Below are 15,103 nucleotides of genomic sequence, written 5' to 3'. Positions count from 1 at the left end.
ATATACTGAACACACACACACACACACATATATACTGAACACACACACACACACACACGTATATACTGAACACACACACACACGTATATACTGAACACACACACACACACACACGTATATACTGAACACACACACACACACGTATATACTGAACACACACACACACACACGAATATACTGAACACACACACACACACATATACTGAACACACACACACACACACACACACACACTGAACACACACACACATATACTGAACACACACACATATACTGAACACACACACATATACTGAACACACACAGACATATACTGAACACACACACACCCACAGACATATACTGAACACACACACACACACACACCCACACACTGAACACACACACACATACATACTGAACACACACACACACATACTGAACACACACACACACACACATACTGAACACACACATACTGAACACAGACACACATACTGAACACACACACACACACACATACTGAACACACACACATACTGAACACACACACACACACATACTGAACACACACAGACATACTGAACACACAGACATACTGAACACACAGACATACTGAACACACACACACACTGAACACACAGACATATACTGAACACACACACATATACTGAACACACACACACACACAGACATACACTGAACACACACACACACAGACACACACTGAACACACACACACACACACTGAACACACACACACACTGAACACACACACACACACACACACACTGAACACACACACACACACACACACACTGAACACACACACACACACGTATACTGAACATACACACGTATATACTGAACACACACACGTATATGCTGAACACACACACACATACTGAACACACACACACACTGAACACACACACACACACGTATATACTGAACACACACACACACACACACATACTGAACACACACACACACACATACTGAACACACACACACACACATACTGAACACACACACACACATACTGAACACACACACACACATACTGAACACACACACACACACACATACTGAACACACACACACACACATACTGAACACACACACACACACATACTGAACACACACACACACATACTGAACACACACACACATACTGAACACACACACACACACACGTATATACTGAACACACACACACGTATATACTGAACACACACACACACGTATATACTGAACACACACACACACACACACACACACACACACTGAACACACACACACACACACACACGTATACTGAACACACACACACACGTATATACTGAACACACACACACGTATATACTGAACACACACACACACGTATATACTGAACACACACACACACACACACGAATATACTGAACACACACACACACACATATACTGAACACACACACACACACACACACACACACTGAACACACACACACATATACTGAACACACACACATATACTGAACACACACACATATACTGAACACACACACATATACTGAACACACACACACACACACATATACTGAACACACACAGAGATATACTGAACACACACACACACATATACTGAACACACACACACACACATATACTGAACACACACACACCCACAGACATATACTGAACACACACACACACACACACACCCACACACTGAACACACACACACACACATACATACTGAACACACACACACACATACTGAACACACACACACACATACTGAACACACACATACTGAACACAGACACACATACTGAACACACACACACACACACACACACATATACTGAACACACACACAAACACACACACATATACTGAACACACACACACACACACACACACACACACTCTGCTGTATACTCACCCAGCGATGCGGTCCCCGGCACTGAAGTCCCAAGCGATGCTCCGGCAGAAGCGGGAGGCAGCAGAGCCGAAGAAACCAGCACTGGATACAGGTAAATATAGAAAAAAGACCCGTGTTTTCTCTGGTACGTGTCATACTGATGTCACACGGATCACATCAGTGTGTGATCCGTGTGACACCCGTGCTGCCGGAGAAAAAAATGGACATGCCTGCGTGTGTGCGCGCGGGGTCATGAGGGGTCACACGGTCCGTGTGAAAATGGCCATGTGAGTAACAGCAAATAACATGGGTACGTGTGGCATCCGTGTTAAAACTAATGTCACACGTACCTGAAACACGGACATCTGAAACCAGCCTTATGGACGATTTTAACATTTTGCACACATGACAGCACTGCAGTAAATATGCCATCATATTAGCTGCCAGTCTTGCACCCATGACTGTACTAAAGCTGCAATGCCCAAAGGCAAAGAATATACTCTCAAACAGTAGTGTTACCTACATATAAGACGCAACAGTTGCAGAGCCTAAAAATGCTTCCAGAAGTGGTTCCTCTGTCAAAGGGAGGCCCAGATACAATAGTGCTGGCTATGCGATTCTCCTATACCTGTACATATACATAAGCTTGTAGTACAATCTGTTTCTTCACAAGGGCCGGCAGAGCTGTAACCGTGGATGACATTGCACTAATCCCAGGGAAGTGACATACTGCTGGCCTAGTGGTGTATAGTGTTTGTATAGCGTAGTAAAGCACACACTGCACAGAGTCAAGAGGAACACTGTCATGTAGACCTGCCGAAATAAGCAGGAGCAATGTAGAAGCCAAAAATATAAGGATCTCAGGAATAGGAGAACACCTATGTATTGTGTTCAAGCACATTAACAGTTTATACAACTCGACAAGGGCAGTGCTTCCAACATCTTTCATAATGAGCTTGTAAGCACTGCACCGAGGCTGACCAGGATCACTGCTCCTGCACAGATTCTTCTCCAATAGGCTTCTGATCACATAGCAGTATCAGTGTACACCATTTAGGCCAGCAGCACAATGATGTCACTGGCCTAAACTGTCAGCCAGGAATGTGCTCCCAGAAAGCAGGGCGGATGGGGAACGGTGAAAATTACAACAACGCTTTAATCTTTAACGGGATATTCACAGTTATGGGAACCGCATTGGATTAAGAGATTACGTGACATAATGTGAATTTGATACACGTTACATATAAATGCTGATTGGTCAGCGATGCCAGGTCACTTATTCCGATCATCACCTTATTTCATAGCATATTCTGGGAGCACATGCCGCAAACACTGGCTCCTAAGACATTCTGCCTTTTCCCCTAGTGATCATCGATTACTTACCTGTTTAGTAGATTTTTTTGTCCCATTGAAGATTTTCCATGCAAGTCCATTGCCTCCGCTGGCTATATGTTTCCCGACGTCAAACTCCCTGGTGACAGGGTTTCCCATTACAGCGCTCGTAACGTCAGCGGTCACCTTTGTGACTGTACTTTTCAGCTTGCTCAACATGGACTCCATTTTGGTTTTCTTGCTTGACCCTGTATATATTGGAAAAAAAAAGAAAAAAAAAGTGTATTCAGTGCAAAAGAACACAAGGAGAACTGAAGAAGAAAGAAATGGAGTGAGAATGCGGTGTCACTTCATACTTACAATGAATAAATTAGACAGTGCAAACAAACTGTGAGCTTTGTAAATGTAATGATAGGCACTTCTACTTTGCATCCTATTAAAGAACAGCTCTCAGGCCCCTGCATACATCAGTTTAAGGAAAATGCATGTTTGACACGTTCCGCTTTGACCAATCGTGTTACCGTGAATGTATATGTGTCCTTTTATACACATGTGTCATGTACTGGAAAAACCTCAAGACACTTCAGTGAATGAATGAAGGGGTTTTTAGGTGTTAAAGATGTGCAAAGATAGATATTAACCAAATAAATAAAAAATTGAAAAAAAAAAAAAAAATACCTGGGATCCCCCCCCATTTTTGATAACCAAATGGTAAATCAGACAGCTGCGGGCTGCTATTATCAGGCTGGGAAGGCCAATCACAATGTCAGCGGGCATCCAACCCTGGTGTTATCAGACACCCCCCCATACTAACCCTGTAATCCCCCCCCCAAAAAAACCCAACAAAACAAAAACACGCACATATGAAAAAAAATAATTATTTCAGTCTATGGAGCACTGTTCTGACTCTACATAGACTTTGCTTACAGGCACATCCGGGTCATGCTGTGCTGCATGAGACTCAGCGCATCTGAAGAGCGGTGACATCAGTAACATTACCGCTTGTCAGAGGTGCCGGGTCTCACGCACAGTGTGTCCTGGAGTGACCTGGTGACTGAACACCAGTAACATTACTTATGTCACTGCCCTTCAGGAGCCGCTGGGTCTCGCGCAGCATGACCCAGATGTACCTGTAAGCAAGGCAGCGTGTCAGATCGATGCTCCATAGACTGTCAGGATGCCTGGACTACATTGGACCACTTCAAAAGTGGTGATCGAGTGCGTGTCTTGTTTTATTTCTTTGTATGTTTCTTTGGTTTTCAGATATCCTTTTTTGGATTACAGGGGAGCTGAATGAGCTTTTGTTTAATAAAATTATAAACAAGGGAAAGTGTTTATTGAAAATAGTTATTTTTATGTCTTTTTTTATCACGGAGTTAGTAATGGGGGTGTCTGAAAGATACCACTCCATTACTAACACCAGGGCTTGATGCCAGCTGATACTACACAACTGCCATCTAACCCATAAACCATTACCCGATTGCCACCGCACCAGGGCAATCAGGAAGAGCCAAAACTGCCATATCTAATGTGATGTGTCACTTCTGGGGCAGCTGCAGACTGGTATTTTTAGGCTGGGAAAGGCCAAATAACCATGGACCTTCCTAGGCTCATAATATCAGCCCGCAGCTGTCAGCTTTATCTTTGCTAGTTATCAAAAATAAGGAGGACCCAACGTCAGGTTTTTTTTTTTCAATTACAATGTATCTGCTAGCTATCATCCATCAATCTTCTTTGCACATGTTTAATACATAAATTTCAATTATTTTGGTGTCATTGCAACTTTTTTTTTTTTGTTAATGGTATATATAAATTCGTGACCAGCTTCCAAACCCATGGGGTAAATGCACATCACATTTTGTGGGGGGATTTTTGCATTGGGTCTGCTTCAAAATGCTTTTTAAAAACAAACCACATGAACGACTTTTCTATTTTATTTCCATTGTAAAACCATATTTTCGCATGTTTAGTATTTTTATAAATGCCTGGTGGGAGAAAGAGTTTGTCACTTCTTTACAGGGAATCAGTCACTAGGCTTTGCTACCCCATCTAAGAGCAGCATAACGTAGGGGCAGAGACCCCGAGTCCAGCAATGTGTCACTTACTGGGCTATTTGCTATAGTTTTGATAAAATCAATGTTTTTCTCTCTACAGATCTAGCAGTTATACAGAGCTCATGAATATGCTGGACTACTTGGCAGCAGACCAAGTAGTCCTGTAATGATAATCTAGTGCTGATTAATCAGTGATTTTATCAAAATTACAGTAAGCAGCCCAGTAAGTGACATCACTGGAATCAGGGTCTCTGCCCCTACATTATGCTGCTCACAGATTAGAACCATGCCCACATCACTTATTGGAAGCTTTCTGCCTATGTCCACAGAAATCAATGGTGGGGTGGGGTTATTCAGAGCTCATGATATAGAGTACTAAATCTCAGCAGGTGTTTACTAGCCCTTTGATCATAAAAACACTGTTTAATCAGCAGATCAAACTACAGCAAGCAGCCAAGGGATACATCACTAGAATCAGGATCTCTGCCCCCATATCATGCTGCTCTCAGATTAGGTGGCACAAATCTGGTGACAGATTCCCTTTAAGGAGTCTGCTAATTAAACTAGGAACTGTCCAATCAAAAAGCTGTAAAAAAAATTGAATGGGGGGGGCGAGCAAATGCTTCAGGATTGCTTCAGGAATTAAAAGACTCCCCAAAGATAGGGTTTCCTGGAGCGGTTGTCACTAGAAAGCTCAAAAAACCTGGAAAACTGCAATATAGGGATAAAAGAAAGGTTCTACAGAAGTGTTATGACAGGGAACAAAAGTTTTACTACTACTGGGAGTGGACAGATCCAGGTTAAAGCTTTCATAGAAAGTACTTATCAAGCATACAAAAGGGAGGCGTTAAACATGGGGAGTGAGAGGGGGTTGTCCGAGTGGTGAACAACACCTTTAAGAACTATTTTCAGCCTAAAGAAGGACGAAAAAGCAGTCCTGGAAGTGATGATACGTCCCCACAGAGCCTTGGTCTCACCATCACTGGGTCTGTTTGGGATTACATAAAGAGGCTGAAGGCCGTGCCCAACCTCCAGCCACCGGAGAAGGCCGTGCCCAACCTCCAGCCACCGGAGAAGGCCGTGCCCAACCTCCAGCCACCGGAGAAGGCCGTGCCCAACCTCCAGCCACCGGAGAAGGCCGTGCCCAACCTCCAGCCACCGGAGAAGGCCGTGCCCAACCTCCAGCCACCGGAGAAGGCCGTGCCCAACCTCCAGCCACCGGAGAAGGCCGTGCCCAACCTCCAGCCACCGGAGAAGGCCGTGCCCAACCTCCAGCCACCGGAGAAGGCCGTGCCCAACCTCCAGCCACCGGAGAAGGCCGTGCCCAACCTCCAGCCACCGGAGAAGGCTCTGCACAACCTACAGCCACCGAAGGATCTGCACAACCTCCAGCCACCGAAGAAGGCCGTGCCCAACCTCCAGCCACCGGAGAAGGCCGTGCCCAACCTCCAGCCACCGGAGAAGGCCGTGCCCAACCTCCAGCCACCGGAGAAGGCCGTGCCCAACCTCCAGCCACCGGAGAAGGCCGTGCCCAACCTCCAGCCACCGGAGAAGGCCGTGCCCAACCTCCAGCCACCGGAGAAGGCCGTGCCCAACCTCCAGCCACCGAAGAAGGCCGTGCCCAACCTCCAGCCACCGAAGAAGGCCGTGCCCAACCTCCAGCCACCGAAGAAGGCTCTGCACAACCTACAGCCACCGAAGGATCTGCACAACCTCCAGCCACCGAAGAAGGCTGTGCACAACCTCCAGCCACCGAAGGATCTGTTAACTCTTTAAGATGTATAGAACATCCAGGCGAGTTCCTTCACAAACTGTGTGCAACAGTATCGAGAAGAATTGACGGTTTTTGAAGGCAAAGGATAATTATACCAAATATTGATGTGATTTACATTTTTCTTCTGTTCATTCACTTTACATTTTAATTTCTAAAAATAAAATTAATATCTCTTAATTCATCAGTGTAAAAGTAATGGCTATCCTCTAACTTTTGCACAGTACTGTGCATGATATTTTGTTTCTAAAAGCTGGAGAAAATAAATTGAAATCACACTGCACTCGCAGTACACCAGTGTACCGCGAGTGCAGTGTAAGAATGTCAATAGCCGGCTACGGAGGAGAGAGGGAGATAAATCCCTCCATCCCCTCCTCAGTGCCGGCCCGCCCCCTGCAGCTGAGGTCCGCTCGCACAGTCGGCCCTCAGTCGCAGGGATACTAGCATGACACTCGGCTCCTGCTGTGCTGCCAGTGTGAGACGAGTGTCATGCGAAGATCGCACTAGTGCTTTGTGTGGCCCCGGTCATAGAGACATACCCCAAGCGACTTGCAGCTGTAATCGCAGCAAAAGGTGGTGTTACAAAGTATTAACTTAAAAGGGACGAATAATATTGCACGCCCCGATATTCAGTTGTTTATTTTTTTAAAAAAAGTTTAAAATAAGCAATACATTTTGTTAAACTTCACAAATGTGTCCCACTTGTTGTTGATTCTTCATCATAACATTAACATTTTTATCTTTATGTTTGAAGCCTGAAATGTGGGAAAAGGTTGAAGAATTCAAGGGGGCTGAATACTTTCGCAAGGCACTGTATATGCCGAATGAGACTGCTTTAGTGAACCCCCTTAACTATCTGCAGCTTCTACAAGGACGGACCACGGAGGGACGTTTAGCTGTGCCTCCTTGTCAGCCACCTGAGGACTGTACAGTATCTCTGGATGTATATAGTACGAGTGATTGCACACAGCAGACATCAGTGTGAACCAGCCCCACACACAAGTGGTGGAGAAATGGTAGCCCACGGTATGACCAGAGCCTGTGCAGGTCTCACCATGGCCCACTACACATCACAGTGAGCCCATTCAGGCCCCAAAATGGCCTCCTCCCTGTGAGCTGACCCTGTGCAGGTCCCAACCTGTCCCCGACGCGGATGTGTCCCCCCCCCCCAACCTGTCCCCGACTCGGATGCCCCCCCCCAACCTGTCCCCGACTCGGATGTGTGTCCCCCCCCCCCAACCTGTCCCCGACTCGGATGTGTCCCCCCCCCCCCCCAACCTGTCCCCGACTCGGATGTGTCCCCCCCCCCCCAACCTGTCCCCGACTCGGATGTGTCCCCCCCCCCCCCAACCTGTCCCCGACTCGGATGTGTCCCCCCCCCCCCAACCTGTCCCCGACTCGGATGTGTCCCCCCCCCCCAACCTGTCCCCGACTCGGATGTGTCCCCCCCCCCCCCAACCTGTCCCCGACTCGGATGTGTCCCCCCCCCCCAACCTGTCCCCGACTCGGATGTGTCCCCCCCCCCCCAACCTGTCCCCGACTCGGATGTGTCCCCCCCCCCCAACCTGTCCCCGACTCGGATGTGTCCCCCCCCCCCCAACCTGTCCCCGACTCGGATGTGTCCCCCCCCCCCAACCTGTCCCCGACTCGGATGTGTCCCCCCCCCCCAACCTGTCCCCGACTCGGATGTGTCCCCCCCCCCCCCCCTGTCCCCGACTCGGATGTGTCCCCCCCCCCCCCCCAACCTGTCCCCGACTCGGATGTGTCCCCCCCCCCCCCCAACCTGTCCCCGACTCGGATGTGTGTCCCCGACTCGGATGTGTCTCCCCCCCAACCTGTCCCCGACTCGGATGTGTCTCCCCCCCAACCTGTCCCCGACTCGGATGTGTCTCCCCCCCAACCTGTCCCCGACTCGGATGTGTCCCCCCCCAACCTGTCCCCGACTCGGATGTGTCCCCCCCCCCAACCTGTCCCCGACTCGGATGTGTCCCCCCCCCCAACCTGTCCCCGACTCGGATGTGTCCCCCCCCCCAACCTGTCCCCGACTCGGATGTGTCCCCCCCCCAACCTGTCCCCGACTCGGATGTGTCCCCCCCCCCAACCTGTCCCCGACTCGGATGTGTCCCCCCCCCCAACCTGTCCCCGACTCGGATGTGTCCCCCCCCCCAACCTGTCCCCGACTCGGATGTGTCCCCCCCCCCAACCTGTCCCCGACTCGGATGTGTCCCCCCCCCCAACCTGTCCCCGACTCGGATGTGTCCACCCCCCCAACCTGTCCCCGACTCGGATGTGTCCACCCCCCCAACCTGTCCCCGACTCGGATGTGTCCCCCCCCCCAACCTGTCCCCGACTCGGATGTGTCCCCCCCCACACCTGTCCCCGACTCGGATGTGTCCCCCCCCACCCTGTCCCCGACTCGGATGTGTCTCTCCCACATCTATCTCAGGCTCGGATGTGTATCTCCCACCTGTCCCTGGCTCGGATGTGTATCTCCCACCTGTCCCTGGCTCTGATGTGTCCCTCCCACCTGTCCCTGGCTCCGATGTGTCCCCGCCATCTATCTCAGGCTCGGATGCGTCCCCACCATCTATCCCCGACTCCCACCTATTCCTGGCTTGCATGTGTTCCCCCATCTATACTAGGCTCGGATGTCTCCCCCCACCTGTCCCACGCTCGGATGTGTTCCTCCCACCTATCCCAGGCTCGGATGTCTCCCCCCCACCTGTCCGTGGCTTGGATGTGTCTCCACCATGTAATGTATCCCAGGCTCAGATGTGTCCCCCCCCCACCTGTCCCTGGCTCGGATGTGTCTCCACAATGTAATGTATCCCAGGCTCGGATGTGTCTCCCCCACCTGTCCCAGGCTCAGATGTGTCCCCCCCCACCTATTCCTGACTCGGATGTGTCTCCCCCACCTGTCCCTGGCTCGGATATGTCTCCACCATGTATCCCAGGCTCGGATGTCTCTCCACCACCTGTCCCTGGCTTGGATGTGTCTCCACCATGTGTCCCAGGCTCGGATGTCTCTCCACCACCTGTCCCTGGCTTGGATGTGTCTCCACCATGTGTCCCAGGCTCGGATGTCTCTCCACCACCTGTCCCTGGCTTGGATGTGTCTCCACCATGTGTCCCAGGCTCGGATGTCCCCCCCCCCCACCTGTCCCCGGCCACATACGTCTCCGTGCTCCTCCTGTCAGGCCGCTCCACTTCTCGCCCCGTTCAGGTGGCTCCACATCTGCTGTCAGCTGACCGCTCCCCCGGTCACTAGAGGTCAGGGCAGTGTCTCCAGGAGTACACGACTCGTGCCGCCATTATCCGTACGTCACAACGATGCTGCACTATCCCAAGGCTACAATAACATGGCTCCCGAACCACAAGCCGTCCTACAGAGAAGTAGGTGCTCTGGCGACTAAAAGGTGTCCGGAAAACAAACAAGCCATTCTTTTTTTCTTGCGACAGTGACGTATAACGAGGACTAATGTGTTCAGTCTGGAAGCCTATGACGGTTTCCTTCCCTGCCGTCATGTTCCTATTATTATTCCTATGCACAGTCCACGCCGCCGCATTCAGCTCCTTTTATTTCATTTCCATAACAATCGTACAACAATCTGTCAGACCCTATATCAGGTGACAAGCACACAATACACCATATATCACACAGCACGGCGTGGGAATGCACGGAGCATGCGCTGAGCCTGTGCTGGCGGGGCCAGGATCAAAGATGGCCGCCTCGGGACCGGGTTACGGCGACGTGTTGCCCCGCCTCCCTGTGTCAGCGTCACGTGATGAGAGCAGGCGGCAGGTGACCTCAGCAGGTGGATGGCGGCAGATTTGACTCCCAGATTCCGTAGGATCCGCAGTATGGGAGAGCTGAGAGCTCGCAGGAGAGGTATGGGGTGGTGGGCTGCCGGCCAGCCCCCTCTAGAGGTGCAGCCATGTGTCCGCATGGGTGTAAGTGCTTGTAGAGACCAGCAACAATGCAAGTTACTTGTCATTAAAAATCTCTCTCAAGAACAGAGGAGTTGTTAGTCTAATTGTTTACTGATGGTTGCCTAGGTCACCGGCCACCTCTGCAGTCTGTTAGTGGTGGCTGGAGCACACTGTTCGCTCCCTATTCCGGACAGCTAAATGCCCCCGTGCCGCCCCTCCCGTGCCGCCCCCTCCCGTGCCGCCCCCTCCCGTGCCGCCCCCTCCCGTGCCGCCCCATGGGAGAGCGCCCAGTCCAGGAGCACAGCAGGAGTCCGGTGAGCAGCGTGCTCCTAGTGATGATCGGGAGACAACCCCTATATAAGCAACACCCTATAAACATCTCATATACCACACACGTGTTTCTATTTTACATTCTGTTTCTCTGGATGGACATGTATCCCCCTATAAACAGGATGGGTGGGAAATATCTGCCTAGAATGGGGGTCTGAGCCTCAATTTCTTCCACACTGCATGACCATAGTAAAGGTGCGGGAAAGTCATCTGAGCATGTGCGTTGCCGTGATTAGTGGGACCCCCTCTGACGTCGCCTATTCTGTGGACACCCCTCTGTTAGTAAAGGATTGAGAAACCCATTACTATCCTGGTACAGTGCACCATGGCTGCAATATGGAAGTCTGTGTCACAGGGAAGCCCACCAATCAGATGGTCTACATCAGTGGTTCCCAAACTCCAGTCCTCACGACCCCCAACAGGTCATGTTTTCAGGATTTCCTTACTATAGCACAGGGGATGTCTTGATAATGATTCCATCACCTGTTCAATAGTAAGGAAATCCTGAAAACATGACTTGTTGGGGGCCATGAGGACTGGAGTTTGGGAAACCCTGGTCTACATGGTTCAGGTCTCCCCATATTTGATAGACCAGTGTTGCCACCCCCAGGTCAACGTTCAGTGCCATCCCTGACCCAAAACTTTTTGCCCAAGGTATGATGGTTCCATGATGGTCCTTTTTGGGTGATGCTCCTCTGGGGGGAGAAACACCTAATAGACCAGACAATGTACCTGGTAGCCACTGTCTCCATACTAGTTCTCCCAGCAGTACCTTCATTATATTGTAACAGAACGTGCCCCCACAGGAGCTCCATGGAGATGCTGGCCGCCATATAGCTAGCCATACTTTAAAAAGATTGTTAGGCTTATATCAACTAATGTTTTTTTACGTGAAATGCATGAAAAATATATTTCCAGTGCTGATGTGCGAGCACTACCATGCTCGAGTGCTCGGTACTCGTAACAAGCAGTTGGATCCTCAGATGGCGCCCACGTATAATGGAAGTCAATGGGGGACTCGAGCATTTTTCTGGGAAATGACTTCCATAGTACTCGGGTACTCAAGCCACCCCTGTTCAAGTGTCCAACTGCTCATCGTTTCAACTACCAAGCATGGTAAGGCTCGCTCATCAGTAGTTGTTACGAATATTTAGCACCAGAGTGTGGTAGTGCTCTCTTATCACTAAACGTTGCGAGCACCCAAGCATGGTACTACTCGCCTATCACTAGTCGTTACAAGTACCGAGCATGGTGGTGCCTGCCCATCACTAGTCGTTACGAGTACCGAGCATGGTGGTGCCTGCCCATCACTAGTCGTTACGAGCACCGAGCTGGGTGATGCTCGCCCATCACTAGTCGTTACGAGCACCGAGCTTGGTGATGCTAGCCCATCACTAGTCGTTACGAGCACCGAGCTTGGTGATGCTAGCCCATCACTAGTCGTTACGAGCACCGAGCTTGGTGATGCTAGCCCATCACTAGTCGTTACGAGCACCGAGCTTGGTGATGCTCGCCCATCACTAGTCGTTACGAGCACCGAGCTTGGTGGTGCTCGCCCATCCCTAGTCGTTCCGAGCACGGTAGTGCTCGCTCATTACTAGAAGTTCCGAGCACCCGAACATGGTAGTGCTCACTCATCACTAGAAGTTATGAGTCATGGGATGGTTCTGTGCCTATGCTAACCATACGCAATACACTCCAGAGGTCACCCCCCTCTTCCCATTTCTGTTGAGCTGCCTATTTAATCTGTATTGCTAGTTCAGTTGCCGTTCCTTCGGCAGATGTTGGGTAGAAAAAGGCTCCTTTGTCCTCAATAAGATAAGCTGCTGCCTCTATATTGGTGAAACCCAGCACATATGTATAGGTGGAATTAGTAGGACAAATGAATTAATTTTTGCAAATTTTTAGCAAATCATCAGTTTATTATACTTCTGTGTTCTGGTCATGATGTTTTATAGACTTTTTGCTTGTTTAATTGTGTTGCTTTTTGCAGGCTACACAGGACCCTTCCAGGCGACACATCTGTGGAACAGCATTATCCAGTCACTGAAAGCTCAAGTAGACATAAAGAGCAGACGGCAGCACCTCCGGACGTACCCCAACTGTTTTATCGGCTCGGATGCTGTGGATGTTGTTCTATGCCACTTGATGCAGAATATGTATTTAAGCAGCTACGATATTTCACGTACTAAAGGGGTGCAGCTGTGCCAGGCCCTCATGGACCACAAAGTCTTTGAACCTGTTGGTGCCAAACTTTTTAAGAGTGAAGTGGAGAATGTGTTTGAGGACAGTAACAGTCATTTCTATAAGTTTTTAGACTCCAGGTGGGCTGCCGAATGCTCTCCAAGTGACAAGAGCTTTGGTAAAGAGAGGAGGCGCTCAAGGTGAGGATTTGCTTCTTGCTGCTCTGTGTGTTTCCCATAAATACTAAGAGAAAAGTTTCCAATCCATATACAACTCTTGGCAAAAATTATGGACTCACCTGGCTCTGAGGATGTTCATTCAGTTGTTTACTTTTCATATATAAAAAGCAGATCACAGACATGGCACCAAACTAAAGTCATTTCAAATGGCAACTTTCTGGCTTTAAGAAACACTAAAAAAAATCATGAAAACATAATGTGCTAGCCAGTAACGGTTACTTTTCAAGACCAAACGGGGAAAAAAATTATGGAACTATGAAAACAAACAAAGAAAAGAACACTCCAATACATCACTAGTATTTTGTTGCACCACCTCTGGCTTTTATAACAGCTTGCAGTCTCTGAGGCATGGACTTATTGAGTGACAAACAGTACTCGTCATCAATCTGGCTCCAACTTTCTCTGATTGCTGTTGCCAGATCAGCTTTGCAGGTTGGAGCCTTGTCATGGACCATTTTCTTCAACTTCCACCAAACATTTTCATTTGGATTGAGATCCGGACTATTTGCAGGCCATGTCATTGACCTTATGTGTCTTCTTTCAATGAATGTTTTTGCTCTATGGCAGGATGCATTATCATCTTCCCCAAACATCCTTTCAATTGATGGGATAAGAAAAGTGTCCAAAATTTCAATGTAAACTTGGGCATTTATTGAAGATGTAATGACAGCCATCTCCCCAGTGCCTTTACCTGACATGCAGCCCCATATCATCAATGACTGTGGAAATTTACATATTCTCTTCAGGCAGTCATCTTTTTATTGTTTAGCTTTTCTGTATGTAAATCTCATTTCCTTTTGGCGGTTTCTTAAGGCAGCGTTACACACTACGATTTATTTGACAATATGTCGTCGGGGTCACGGTGTCCGTGACGCACATCCGGCATCGTTAGCGTCGTCATTGCGTGTGACACCTACGTGCGACTCTGAACGATCGCAAATAGGTTGAAAATCGTTGATCGTTGACACGTCGTTCAGTTTCAAAATATTGTTCGTTGTTTGGATCGTAGCAGACATATGGATACGTTTGACACCCTGCCAATGATGAACAACATCCACACAACCGCCTTTTTCAAACAATATGTCGCTGATCGCTGCTGCGTCGTTTGTGAGATCGTTACGTGTGACCGCAAATACATGACCTATGTGCAATCTCGGTAAATCGTAACAACGATCTGGGCGTGTCACATCGTTTAACAGATCGTCAGATAAATCGTAGCTTGTAAAGCGGCCTTTACAGCAGGGCTGTGGAGTCGGAGTCGTGGAGTCGGAGTCGGAGCTCATTTTGGTGGAGTCGGAGTCGGTATAAAATGCACCGACTCCGACTCCTAAAATATATAATAAATTGGGGACAGGAGTGCAATGCAGAATGTGCT

At 49.0% G+C, this 15,103-nt stretch overlaps 2 protein-coding genes across 3 annotated transcripts in view; one reads left to right on the top strand and one right to left on the bottom strand.

Annotated features, from left to right (window-relative positions):
* The window catches only part of SCYL2 (SCY1 like pseudokinase 2), a 154,280-nt gene extending 143,991 nt beyond the window's left edge, over window positions 1-10,289 (bottom strand). For both annotated transcript variants that reach the window (XM_075342386.1, XM_075342387.1), the window contains exons 1-2: window positions 10,221-10,289; window positions 3,272-3,468 (exon numbers count right to left, since the gene is read on the bottom strand). In XM_075342386.1, coding sequence (XP_075198501.1) covers window positions 3,272-3,448 — 177 coding nt within the window. In that variant the 5' untranslated portion in view covers window positions 3,449-3,468; window positions 10,221-10,289. The remainder of the gene's footprint in view (window positions 1-3,271; window positions 3,469-10,220) is intronic.
* Window positions 10,290-10,864: 575 nt separating this feature from the next.
* DEPDC4 (DEP domain containing 4) overlaps window positions 10,865-15,103 on the top strand; it is a 38,588-nt gene continuing 34,349 nt past the window's right edge. Inside the window, 2 exon segments of the mRNA XM_075343431.1 lie at window positions 10,865-10,934; window positions 13,299-13,714. Of these exon segments, the coding sequence (XP_075199546.1) occupies window positions 10,865-10,934; window positions 13,299-13,714 (486 nt within the window).

This window comes from Anomaloglossus baeobatrachus, chromosome 4 (assembly GCF_048569485.1).
Source record: "Anomaloglossus baeobatrachus isolate aAnoBae1 chromosome 4, aAnoBae1.hap1, whole genome shotgun sequence".
Classification (NCBI taxonomy): Eukaryota; Metazoa; Chordata; class Amphibia; order Anura; family Aromobatidae; genus Anomaloglossus; species Anomaloglossus baeobatrachus.
The sequence above is the reverse complement of the archived record's forward strand: the minus strand, read 5'-3'. Positions and strand labels throughout refer to the sequence as shown.